This window comes from Podarcis melisellensis, assembly GCF_964234715.1.
Source record: "Podarcis melisellensis genome assembly, chromosome: 10".
Lineage (NCBI taxonomy): Eukaryota > Metazoa > Chordata > Lepidosauria > Squamata > Lacertidae > Podarcis > Podarcis melisellensis.
In genome coordinates, this window is record NC_138542.1 from 68,698,663 (window position 1) to 68,712,542 (window position 13,880).

Consider the following 13,880-nt stretch of genomic DNA (forward strand, 5'->3'; position numbering starts at 1 on the left):
AGCTTTGATGGCCCGCTTTTCCCAGATCCCCCTCTATGCCACGTAAAACCCAATCAATGCCCCCTTATTTTCCAAGCTGCCTTCTCTCTCTCTCCCCCCCCCCCCTGCACACACGGAATCAAATTCCCCCCTGTAAGGTTAGGACAGAAGAGTCGCAGAAATCAATTCCCCGATCCATGCCAGGCCGCCCCTTGGAAAGAGAAGTCAGTCTCTCAAGCAGAGGAGGGAGCCAGGAAAGGAAAGCAATGCGTCCAATAGCCAAAGCTCTCTCCAGCGCTCAGCTACCATCTTCTCACGGCTGCTTTTGCATTGACTGCTGGCGCCCTGGGGTAGCCTTTGAAACAGTGTAAGCTGCAAATTGCTCTTCTGGACATCAGTCCCGGAGACTCCATGCAGAGAGAGCAAAAGCAGCAGCATATGTTTCCATCAAGGCTCGGAGTGCAGAGCAAATTCTATCTCCAGGCCTGGTTTGGCATCTTAGGGGGCCTTTGCCGGACTGCCTCGATGCATCAGAGGTTCAGGCAGCCCACAAATGCGATCCCGCTGCTGCAAGGCAGCTCCCCGCTCCCTTGCCCACCAGCTCCCCCCAGATCCACTTAAGCAATACAGATCTTAGCGAGCTACAAGCAGACAGCAGCCTATGCTGCAGGAAAAGGGGTCCGTCACGAAGGAAATTAATTATTTTAATTAATAGACCAGTTTACGTCTATAGGATAGATGGTCCCTTAGTCTCAAAGGCAACACACAGAATGTCTTTTGTTTGGGCTCAGTGAGCAGAGCGTTTCAGCCCTGTTCTTCAGTTTGTTTAAAAGCAGCTTATCTTGTATACCTTTCTTTGAATTTGTGCCATTTAGGTTTTAAAACCTTTTTGTAAAAGCAGCACTAGAATTTTCACAAGTTGAGTCCTCAACTTTCTATCACTGTGCTTTGCTTCCTTCAAGCTGGGCTGTGTTTAAAACTTGCCATTTAGGTTTTCAAACCTTTCTTGTAAATTCAGTATTAGTAACTGTACTTTTGAGTCCTCTATCCTTTATTACTGCGCTTTGCTTTACCTAGGTCAAGCGAGGATTATAATACTTCAGAATTTTGGGGGCTTCTACCCCTTTTTTGAAATTTTGGTCATTTAAAGTTTATGATTTTTCTATTTCCTTTTCAGGAAACTGAATAGTTCAGTGAAACGAGGTTTGTAGCCGGCATCCTGTTAAGGCTTTGTTCAATTTTAGGTTTTTTCTAATTGTTTTTCTTAAACTTTTGGATTTTTATTATTTAGTTTATTTCCACAAGATAATATTTCTAAGTCAATTAGTTCTCGTTTCAGGAATTTTCACGGTATTTCATTTGTTTTGTGTAATTTCTCAGTTCCATGATTGCCTTTTTTCTATCAGGGAGAAGAAGCAGGGTACAGGTTCCCTGACTTTCGCCGTGACAATTGTTTTTGTCCTTTAAATTCTACCAAAGGACACATTTCCCCATCTTCAGAAAGCAACCCTGCCTCTCTCTTTCTCAAGCTGGAACTCTCAGGCTGCCTTTCCAAGCGACTGCCTTCGTCCCACCAGGGACGGCTGCTGTGCCCATTTGCAGCTTTGTTTTGTGTCGCAGCCGGCAGTGAGAAAATGTGAGGTTGGGGAGGAAGGAAATGGCAAGGCAGCCCTGGGGCCTGCTGCCCCTGCCGCGCCCCCACCCATCCCTCGACCCTGCAACCCACACACTTACGCGTTGTGGAGCACACACCATCCGCAGTGGGGGTCCCCCGAGCCCAGGCACTCGCTGCAGCTTTTGTATTGTCCGCAGGACTCCACCGGCACTCGGGTGAGCTGTGGATGATAAGGGGAGAAGAGTCATGCTGAGCGAGCATTCGGTTTGCAATTCCAGACAGTGTCGTGAAGCCCTATAGACTCAAAACCTATTCATGTATACCTCCCAGTAATAATAATAATAATGATGGTGACGCCTGCTTCTTGGGAGAAAAGCAATGATAAACTTAGACAGCATCTTAAAAAGCAGAGACACCACATTGCCAACAAAGGTACATATAGTTCAAGCTATGGTTTTCCCAGTAGTGATGTATGGAAGTGAGAGCTGGACCATAAAGAAGGCTGATCACCGAAGAATGGATGTTTTTGAATTCTGGTGCTAGAGGAGACTCTTGAGAGTCCCATGGACAGCAAGAAGATCAAACCGATCCATTCTGAAGGAAATCAGCCCTGAGTGCTCACTGGAATGACAGATCCTGAAGCTGAGGCTCCAATACTTTGGCCGCCTCATGAGAAGAGAAGACTCCCTGGAAAAGACCCTTGTTGGGAAAGATGGAGGGCACAAGGAGAAGGGGACAACAGAGGACGAAATGGTTGGACAGTGTTCTCGAAGCTACCAGCATGAGGTTGACCAAACTGCAGGAGGCAGTGGAAGACAGGAGTGCCTGGCGTGCTCTGGTTCATGGGGTCACAAAGAGTCGGACATGACTAAACGACTAAACAACAACAACAACAACAACAACAACAACAACAACAACAAATATTTATACCCCACCCGCCCCGACCAGAGTTAGGCTCAGGGTGGCTAACACCAATAAAATCACAGTAAAAACCTCATAGGGGGAAAAGAGGAAGGAAAAAACAAACCAATTTAAAATACAAGTTAAAATGAAATTTAAAATGCAGCCTCATTTTAAAATAGCCAATAAATCAAGACCATAAGGGGAGGGAAACATAAGGGTCAGACTGAGTCCAAATCAAAGGCTAGGTGGAACAGCTCTGTCTTGCAGGCTCTAGTTTCTTGTGACAGAGCGTTCCACCAAGTCGGGGCCAGTACTGAAAAGGCCCTGGCCCTAGTTGAGACCAATCTAACCACCTTGCGACCTGGGACCTCCAAAATGTTGTCATTTGTGGACCTTAAGGTCCTCTGTGGGGCAGACCAGGAGAGGCATCCAACAACTCTGTAAGGTGGGTCTAGGTATTCCAAGTTGACTCAGGTGAGTGTGTATTGAAGAGGGAGTGTGACTTGCCCAAGAGTACATACTGAGTTCATGGTTCACCCTAGAAAAGCCAGCATGATAATGATAATGATAAATTATTTATACCCTGCCCTCCCCAGCCAAGACCGGGCTCAGGGTGGCTAACACCAGGTATAAAAATAATTGATCAAAATACAACTTTAAAACAAAATTAAAATACAACATTAAAATGCAGCCTCAATTTCAGTAGAAACTCAAATCAAAAACTTTTTGGGGGATGAAAACGTCAAGTCTTCACCAAGGCTAACTATCCAGTCTGGTCCTACGTGGGCCAGAAAAAAGTCCCCAAATAGGAGCTCCATCACAGAAGGAGAAAGGAAAAAGAAAGAGAGGGAAGGAATCAAATTGATTCTAAGCCAAAGGCCAGGCAGAACAGTTCTGTCTTACAGGCCCTGCGGAAAGAAATCAGATCCCGCAGGGCCCTGGTCTCATGAGGCAGAGCGTTCCACCAGGCCGGAGCCAGTGTTGAAAAGGCCCTGGCTCTGGTTGAGGCTAATCTAACTTCCTTAGGGCCCGGGACCTCTAGGGTGTTGCTATTTATGGACCTTAAGGTCCTCCGTGGGGCATACTGGGAGAGTGGTTAGAGTGTTGGACTAAGTACCTGGGAGACTTGGGTTCAAATCCCCACTCAGCCACAAAGCTCACTGGGTGACCTTGGGCCATTCACTACTTCTCAGCCTGACCTACCTCACAGGGTCGTTGTGGCGATTAAATAAGTGAGGGAACAATTCACACCACCTTGAACTCCTTGGTGGGAAGGGTGGGATAAAAATGCAATAAACAGGAGTGGTAAATGGCTTTGGAGAGCTGCTTCCATTCATAGCACACAACGCTAAGCTAAATGGACCAAGGGTCTGGTTCAGTAAATGGCTTGTTCATTTGTATTCATGTTTAACAAACGCACATCCCCTGCCTTTTCAGGAAGTTCAAGGTAACGAACAACAATAAAAATTAACAGCGCACCATGCATAAAATTCAGAAACATTATAAAAAAAGGCCATTGTGAAATGGAATGCATATTAAATGCTCTCGTTAAAACTGGGAACAATAAAGTCAGCAACAGAATAAGGAAACAGGTGATCAAAGGCTTCTGTAGATCTATATCTACAGGCTTCTGTAGATCTATATCTATGGCACGTTTTCACCATGTGGTGGAAAACCAGTAAGATGAGACAAGATGAGCCTCTCTTGGGAGAAGCCCAGTAATGGGTGACTACGCCCATTTCAGCTTCTTTCACTTCTCCACATCAATTTACATGTTGTTATTTTTCAAAGTCCTAATGAAAACTCACCAGGAAATATCTCTTAGCATGCACATATTTGTATGCAATTTTGCATTATATGCACATTTTTGCAAAGCAATTTCCCCTGATACAACATGCATTTTCCTGCACACTTTACCCTAATATATACATTTCCGTACACAGTACTTGGATCACAGTCTGCACTGCAAAATTTTGAAGGACAGCCATGTTTTGGTTCTCATATTGTTTTGGAAAGGACGAATTAGGTAGGTTTGCCTTTATACGTTAACTGAATTGAATTTCTTGCCATTCCTAAGTTTGACCAGCAAAGAGGCTCTCTCTGTGGTCCCAGATAAATGAACTATGGTCTCTGAACATTAAAGAACTGTGGTCCCTGATAATTAAACTAAAGCAGTAGATGGAACACAAAAGGTACCTCTCTTTCAAATCAGAACCAGCAAAGGTGGTGAAGGTCCTGTGTGAGTGCCTGGAGGCAGTTGGAGGATGGATGGCGGCTAATGGATTGAGGTTGAATCCTGACAAGACAGAAGGACTGTTCTTGGGGGACAGGGGGCGGGCTGGTCCCTGATCCTGATTGGGCAACTGTGCCCTTGAAGGACCAGGTCCGCAGCCTGGGAGTCATTTTGGACTCCATGGAGGCACAGGTCAATTATGTATCCAGGGCAGCTGTCTACCAGCTCCACCTGGTACACAGGCTGGGACCCTACCTGCCCGCGGACTGTCTCGCCAGAGTGGTGCATGCTCTAGTTATCTCCCGCTTGGACTACTGCAATGCGCTCTACGTGGGGCTACCTTTGAAGGTGACCCAGAAACTACAACTAATCCAGAATGCAGCAGCTAGACTGGTGACTGGGAGCAGCCGCCGAGACCACATAACACCAGACCTACATTGGCTCCCAGTACGTTTCCAAGCACAATTCGAAGTGTTGGTGTTGACCTTTAAAGCCCTAAACAGCCTCGGCCCAGTATACCTGAAGGAGCGTCTCCACCCCCATTGTTCTACCCGGACACTGAGGTCCAGCGCCGAGGGCCTTCTGGCGGTTCCCTCATTGCGAGAAGCAAAGCTACAGGGAACCAGCCAGAGGGCCTTCTTGGTAGTGGCGCCCGCCCTGTGGAATGCCCTCCCATCAGATGTCCAAGAGATAAACAACTACCTGACATTCAGAAGTCATCTGAAGGCAGCCCTGTTCAGGTAAGTTTTTAATGCGTGTAATTTTAGTGTATTTTTGGTCATTGTTGGATGCCGCCCAGAGTGGCTGGGGAAACCCAACCAGATGGGCAGAGTACGAATAATAAATTATTATTATTATGGAAAGAGTTTACAAATCACTTTGTGTGTTAAAAATCATGCCACTACTGATGAACAGGCACCCTCTAGGTTCCAATGATTTCTCCCCACTATTAAGGACAAAGCTTTCTATGGGCACATTTACAGCCATTCTCCCACATCTGACCCATTTCCAGCCCGAGCCTCTTGGTGCTAAAAATGCTTCCTCCCATGCTGCGATGATCATGGAGCTTTCTCTGGTCCAGTGGGACACCTCCACCACACGCCAGCACTCCTAGTAATGACATTTCGAAGAATCAAGTTGCATGACTTCAAGGGAAGGCTCCTTGTCTGATTTAACGGAGGTGCCACAAGGAGAGGAGAGCAGGTAAATAAAGTCACCTTTGCGGAGTCAAGGTTACACAGAAGAGCCGTGCCTTTCAGGGCACTCGGATTCCTGTTAAGGGCGTAATTGCTGCCACGGAAAAGCAGTTCAGTTGGATTCAGAGGGATTCCTATGAGTCAAGCAACTCCACACACACGTTTCCAATCTGCACAAAGTTGAGTTTCCTTCTGTTATTCCCCAAGGATGAAACCAACCAGAGAGCAGTTCCAAGGTCACTGATGAGGCGATTCCTCTGAAGTCGAGGAACCAATGCCAGAGTATTCTGGCATTTCCCACATCCACACAACTGCATGCGGCAAAAGGTTTGTGTAATGCTTCCTTGTTTATAACATAAACTCACTTGGGGCAACTAGTTTTCCCAAAGGGCACGTGAAGGTAAGTTGCAGGTGGAGACCTGCAAAAACAAGAAACCTGACTGTTTGCAACGCTGTGATTTTGTGATTCCTTTCACAAACACAAATGCAGTGGTACCTTGGGTTACATACGCTTCAGGTTACATATGCTTCAGGTTACAGACTCCGCTAACCCAGAAATAGTACCTCGGGTTAAGAACTTTGCTTCAAGATGAGAACAGAAATCACGCTCCGGCAGCGTGGCAGCAGCGGGAGGCCCCATTAGCTAAAGTGGTGCTTCAGGTTAAGAACAGTTTCAGGTTAAGAACAGACCTCCAGAACGAATTAAGTTCTTAACCCGAGGTACCACTGTGCTGCTTATTCTTAACCTTTACAGTACCAGTTCATTTTGGCAAATGGTAATTATTCCTCTCCCTTCCCCCAATCCATGCCACCTGTCAGATGGCAATAGTGGTTGCTCATGAGTAACCATTCAGGACTCCAACATGTCTTTTACAGGTTTTATTTTGGTGCAAAACTATTTTCAGTGCAGAGCCACAAGTTCATGTCTGCCTCAATCGCTAGCAGAATCCGGGAGTGGCTTTTTCCGGTTTTGTCCCCAACATAAGAGCTTCGTCACCCCCAGCCTTTTCCTTCCTTCCTTTGTGTTTTACACCTCTGCGCAGGGTGGGCGACGGAAGAGGCATGCTTCCCTCCTGGCTGGCTTGGCCAGGAGCGGTGCTGAGGCTCCCAGCAACATCCTCTGGTCCTTTCTCCTCTTCCCCACTAGAGGTGTGGCTTTCGTCACCACAGGAAGAGGAACAGCTCCGCAAGATTTTCGGAAGTTCCCTGTAACCCAGCTGCCCCTCTGCTTCCTTACCCTGTTCCAATGGCAGTACCCTGACACCACCATTTCTTTATTCCACCACCCCATCATATTAGCTCCCCCCACCCACAATTGTCTAGTCCCAGCTTTCTTTGAAATGGCTTTCCAGATAACATCTGCCATCCCTGAAGCTCCCTCGTCGGTCAGAAAAGGCCCGTTTTGCCCAGGGGGGATATAAAAATACTACTGGCTGGACAAACGCGATGTCATCAGTCATTGCCACGTTTCCCCCTGAGGATCCCTGCGTCAGCAGAGTGAGGCCGTTTTTTAACTGAGACGGAGGGGCAAAAGCAGCTCCCTGATGAAGCACCATTGAATCCCGTCAGCACTAAACTCCCAAACAGCAATGAGTGACAGATTGCCAGAGAATACACCTGTGCCTTATGGGTACTTTCCAAGAAATGTTACAGGACATGAGCTATGAACTGACAGGCCAGGATTCATGGTGATGATGTCTTGAAAAATAACTAGCTCTGCTATTTGGGGGCATTTATTTATTTTTCAAAGGCAGACAGAAGTCAGAATGTAGGGTTGCCATATCTTGAAGAATATCTGCTGAATGAAAAGAGAACAACAGGGCAACTGACTTTCGGGTTTGGTGGGTGTGCGTCACTAAACGGGGGGAATTGAGACTAAGAGAGCTGATGGGTGCTTGTGTAATCTCACTGTATAAAGGTTGTACAAGTGACAATAAAGTATGTCAATTTCAATTTCGGTTGGGTCTATTGGGTTGCATCACTGATCAGCATGAAGCAATGGTGGGGGACTCACACAGCAAAGGCAGATCTAGGGTGGAGTGATTGGTGTAATCACACTGGCCATCAATCTTCTGGGTCATGGCGACTACAACATCCAATGGAAGGCAAGAAGTGGGGGGCCCCATCTGGATTTTGGCATTGTGCAGGGTGGCACTGAAATTGAGGTGCCATGGTCCACCACTGCCTACCGCAACATTTGAAGGTATGAGGAAAGGTAGTGCCTGAGCTGAGGGATGCGGGTGGCGCTGTGGGTTAAACCACAGAGCCTAGGACTTGCTGATCAGAAGGTCAGCGGTTCGAATCTCCGTAACAGGGTGAGCTCCCATTGCTTGGTCCCTGCTCCTGCCAACCTAGCAGTTCGAAAGCACGTCAAAGTGCAAGTAGATAAATAGGAAGGTAGGAAGGCAGGAAGGTAAACAGTGTTTCCGTGCGCTGCTCTGGTTTGCCAGAAGCGGCTTAGTCATGCTGGCCACATGACCCGGAAGCTGTACGCTGGCTCCCTCGGACAATAAAGCGAGATGAGCACCGCAACCCCAGAGTCATCCACGACTGGACCTAATGGTCAGGGGTCCCTTTACCTTTACCTTTAGTGCCTGAGCTGGCCATCAACTCTTCCCCAGCGCAAGGAAGATGTGATGTAGTTGCTACCCGAAGCTCAAATGGCAATGCCCTTTCGTGATTAGAAAAAGAAAATCGATTTAAAAAAATAAAGGTCAGATGAATGTGCACGGGATATTGGAAGCGTGGAGGGGCCATGAGTTCTGTTTTACAGAAGACAGTCCTCTATTTAAAGGGCTGCCTGAGCACAGCCTTCTATCTGAAGGTGTGAGAATGGCTGCCTAGGCCAGGCCAAGTGAAAAGATGAATAAAGAATCCGAAAAACCATCAGCAACTGACACATGAAAGAAAACTTAGCATCGACAGATAACAGAGCTAGTTATTTGGAATAGGTTCAGAAAAGGGCCATCAGAAAGGTCAAGGGGATGGTACAAGTCTGCTATGAATAAAGGTTGCAGTGTTTGGGACTGTTTTTAAAAACATTATTTATAATTTTCAGGTTTATACATTTCAATAATTTCACAGTCATTTTAACATTTCAAAACTTGACTTCCTCCCCACTCTTTCCACGGTTCCTTAAATTTATTTTTAATATCTTCTGCATATCCAAATTAACTTAATTTGTTCATTTATTCATCTGCTTTAGATATATACTCTTATGAAACTGCAGGTTATTGCAATAACCCTTCCAATGCTCTCATCTGTTTACAACATATCTGTAAATATTCAATAAACCACTTCCATTCGTTAATAAAAAGTTGTTGTCTTTATTTCTTATTTTTTCCAGTAAGTTTCGCCATTTCTGCACATTCCGTAAGTTTTTGTATCCATTCTTCCTTTGCTGGGACTTCTACTTCTTTGCATTTTGGAGGCAAATAACATTCTTGCTGCTGTAGTAGCATATATGACTAAGTTTCTATACAGTTTGGGTAGTTCTGTCCCTATAATTCCCCAAAGGAAAGCTTCTGGGGGGTTGTTGCTGTTTTTTACAAACATTATTTTAAACCTTCTTTTCATTTCATTATATATCATTTCCCAGTAAGCTTTAACCTTCTACAAGGCCCCAACATATGATAAAAAGAACCTTCTTTCTCTTTACATTTCCAACACTTATTTGTTTTAGATTTATACATTTTTACCAGTTTGGGACTTTTTTATTTAGGGAAATGGTAAGAGGCAACATGACAAAAGTTTTTAAAATTGCACATAGCATGGAGACAGTGGATAGAGAGAGGGTTTTTTTCTCCCTCCCTTATCACATTAGACTCAGGGACATGAAGTGGCATATTGGACTTTCAGGACAGATAAAAGAAAGAGGCCTACATTGGCTCCCAGTACATTTCTGAGCACAAGTCAAAGTGTTGGTGCTGACCTTTAAAGCCCTAAATGGCCTCGGCCCAGTATACCTGAAGGAGCATCTCCATCCCCTTCGTTCTACCCAGACACAGAGATCCAGCTCCGAGGGCCATCTGGCGGTTCCCTCGCTGTGAGAAGCCAAGTTACAGGGAACCAGGCAGAGGGCCTTCTCGGTAGTGGCGCCCGCCCTGTGGAACACCCTCCCACCAGATGTCAAAGAGAAAAGCAACTACCAGACTTTTAGAAGACACCTGAAGGCAGTCCTGTTTAGGGAAGCTTTTAATGTTTATTGTATTTTAATATTCTGTTGGAAGCAGCCCAGAGTGGCTGGGGAAACCCAGGCAGATGGGCGGGGTAGAAATTATTGAGGAGGAGGAGGAGGAGGAGGAGGAATCATAGAATCATAGAGTTGGAAGAGACCACAAGGGCTATCGAGTCCAACCCCCTGCCAAGCAGGAAACACCATCAGAGCACTCCTGACATATGGTTGTCAAGCCTCTGCTTAAAGACCTCCAAAGAAGGAGACTCCACCACACTCCTTGGCAGCAAATCCCACTGTCGAACAGCTCTTACTGTCAGGAAGTTCTTCCTAATGTTTAGGTGGAATCTTCTTTCTTGTAGTTTGGAACCATTGCTCCGTGTCCGCTTCTCTGGAGCAGCAGAAAACAACCTTTCTCCCTCCTCTATGTGACATCCTTTTATATATTTGAACATGGCTATCATATCACCCCTTAACCTCCTCTTCTCCAGGCTAAACATGCCCAGCTCCCTTAGCCGTTCCTCATAAGGCATCGTTTCCATGCAGCACATAGTTAAAACGATGGAACACGCTCTCCTCCAGGAGGCAGTGATGGCCATCAAATTGTATGGCTTTACAAGTGGATTAGACAAATTCATAGAGAATTATCAATGGTTCCTTGCCATGATGGCTATGCTCTCAGTTGGAGGCAACAGGGCTTCTGAATACCAGCTGCTGAAAACCACAGGAGGGGAATGTGCTCTTCTGCTCAAGTCCTGCTCTTTGGTTTCCTGCGGGTGGTGCTGTGGTCTAAACCACTGAGCCACTCAGGCTTGCTGATCAGAAGGTCGGCGGTTCGAATCCCCGCAACAAGGTGAGCTGCCATTGCTTGGTCCCAGCTCCTGCCAACCTAGCAGTTCAAAGCACACCAGTGCAAGTAGATAAATAGGTACCGCTGTGGTGGGAAGGTAAACGGAGTTTCCATGTGCTCTGGCACACGTCACAGTCCTCCGTGTGCAAGAAGCAGTTTAGTCATGCTGGCCACATGACCTGGAAAGCTGTCTGTGGACAAACGCCGGCTCGGCCTGAAAGCGAAATGAGCGCCGCAACCCCATAGTCGCCTATGACTGGACTTAACTGTCCAGGGGTCCACTGGCGGATGAAGAGGAGTGCGGGGGGAGTGCACCACCCTGGCAGCGTGATCCTGGTGGGATGCCATTGCAGCTGCCCCCCCTGAGCACCACACCCCTGCAGGCAGCATGTCACACCCCCAGGATGTACGTCACACCCCTGCGGTGGCACACCATGTGCCTGAGATGCGTGTCAGCCCTGCCCCCGTCTGCTCTCCACGTTTCAGTGCCAGAGCATGAAGCTCCACCACTGCAGGGGTCCTTTACCTTTTTACTTTCCCACGGGTATCTGGTTGGCTACTATACGAACAGGATGCTGCAGTCAGGAGTTCAGCCTACACTCGAGTAGGACCCTGGCAGAGACACATGCCCAACTGGCATGTTCCCTCCCTCCTGGTCAATCGTTCGGGAGCTTCATAAGCTTTCTTCAGCCCAAACATCACAGCGACTGATGCCAACAGACATCGGCACACTTAGGGATCTGCAGAGTTTGCACACCTTGCATGACAGACCTCAGATACTCAGCATTTTGGCTAATCTACTTTATTTACATATAAACACACACGGAGCACTGCAACATGGCTCCCTCTCTCTCTCTAGCATCAGACAGCAAAGAGAAAAAGAAAATAAAGGACAATAGTCCCACTTCACGGAACACAGTAACACAAACATCCTGTCTCCGTCACTTCCCACTCTGTGGAGTCAAAACATATACCGTCATGTGAAAGACAAAAATCCCATGACTGCAATAATGGAGCAGGAATTCTAACAGCTACATGGGTCATTGGACTGACTGAGCAGGCTGTTCTTATGAGCAAGCATGCAAGGACACTTGGCCACGGTTGGAGGTGGCAATGCTTTTAAGTACCAGTTGCAGTAAGCCACAGGAAGGGAGAGGCTTCTTGCGCTCAAACACTGCTTGCATCTGTTTGACCACTGTGAAGACAGAGTCCTGGGCTTCAGCCTGATCCAGCAGGGCTCTCCTTTCATCCTGTCCTCATTCACCCTCAACTCCCCATCCATCACAAAAAGACATTGCCAGGAGACACACAAAAAAAGGATGGATAAAGAGCTAGAACATTTTGAGAGAGTGGGAGGGATTTGTCAAAGAGGTAACAGAATGGCCTTCTTGGCAAGACAGATTTTTGCACCAGCAGGCCGGAACTCATCTTTGTGGTCACATGAAGACCTCACACGAGTCATGCTGCTGTGTCTAACTGCTAGCACACCAGACCCTTTTACACGTTCACCTTCAGCGGCTCAGCAGTGAGATTAATTAAAACTGCACCACGCTGCTCAGTTACTCAAGCTTTAGTGTCAGGCCCTCTAATTAATAAAGGGAGAGTCTACGGGAAACAATGGAGCCATGAGTGAAAGGCACACCACCTAAGGGCCGTCAGCTGAAGAGAAAGCAGCAGAAAGCAAAGACAGCACATCACAGCTCAGATCTGAAACGCTCCCCCTTCGCCGGCGGAACATAAATCTGCAATTAATTCCACTCAGCTCCACGAATCAAAAGTTTGGAGATCGGCCCATGCCCTCCGGGAGCAATCAGCCTTTCATGCTGCCCCAAAGACAGGGGAAAACGAAAAAGCTCGCGCAACCGCAGCAATTTGCCGCTCTCAGTAATTATTATAGAGGGATCATCGTCTTTCTCCCACAGCAAAGGGTGGCTCCAGACCCACCGTGAAAACAAACATATATGGAATCAGTGGTTTCTAGCCATTGCAAGGCTGAGGGCAGGAACCAGATCTGTGAGGCTGCTGGTGCCTATATATATGTTGGAATCATAAATTGTAGAGGTGTAAGGGACCCTTGGGTCATCTGGTCCAACCCTCTGCAATGCAGGAATCTTGAGCATCTACAACAGATGGCCATCCAACCTCTGCTTAAAAACCTCCGAGGAAGGAGAGTCTGCCACTTTCCAAGGGAATGGCTCTTTCTATAGGAAAGTTATTCCTGATGTTTAGTCAGAATCTCCTTTCTTGTAACTTGAGCCATGGGTTCAAGTCCTACCTCCGGAGCAGGAGGAAACAGGCTTGCTCCATCTTCCACGTGACAACCCTTGAGATATTTGTAGATGGCTCTTGTCTCTCCTCTCAATCTCCCCTTTTCCATGCTAAACATACCCAGCTCCTTCAACTGCTCCTCATAAGGCTTGTTCCTCATAATGCCACTCTAATCTTTGAGCAGCAAAAGTCTCCAGGCACTTGCCCTGGATTTGTTTTTCTTGCACTGAAGATCAGTAGAGACTGTGGTGTCTTTAGGATATATGGTTTTATCTGCACATATATACAGTGGTACCTTGGGTGACAGACGCTTCAGGTTACAGACGCTTCAGGTTACAGACTCCGCTAACCCAGAAATAATAACTTGGGTTAAGAACTTTGCTTCAGGATGAGAACAGAAATCATGCGGCAGCAGGAGGCCCCATTAGCTAAAGTGGTACGTCAGGTTAAGAACAGTTTCGGGTTAAGAACGGACTTCCAGAACGAATCAAGTTCTTAGCCCAAGGTACTGTATAGGGTTGCCATATTTCGCTTAATGATTTTTTGATTGACTTGCCTAAGATCCAAGACAAAGCGCCACCTTTTGGAAATTCCCCATTGAAATCCAGGTAATGTCCAGGAAAATCTGGACGTATGGCAGCCCTACATATATTCAACCTGAG

General features: G+C 46.8%; 1 protein-coding gene across 3 annotated transcripts in view; it reads right to left on the reverse strand.

Annotated features, from left to right (window-relative positions):
* The window catches only part of PLXNA4 (plexin A4), a 567,107-nt gene that overhangs the window by 189,046 nt on the left and 364,181 nt on the right, over nt 1-13,880 (reverse strand). For all 3 annotated transcript variants that reach the window (XM_081926700.1, XM_081926701.1, XM_081926702.1), the window contains one exon: nt 1,714-1,814. In XM_081926700.1, the coding sequence (XP_081782826.1) occupies nt 1,714-1,814 (101 nt within the window). The remainder of the gene's footprint in view (nt 1-1,713; nt 1,815-13,880) is intronic.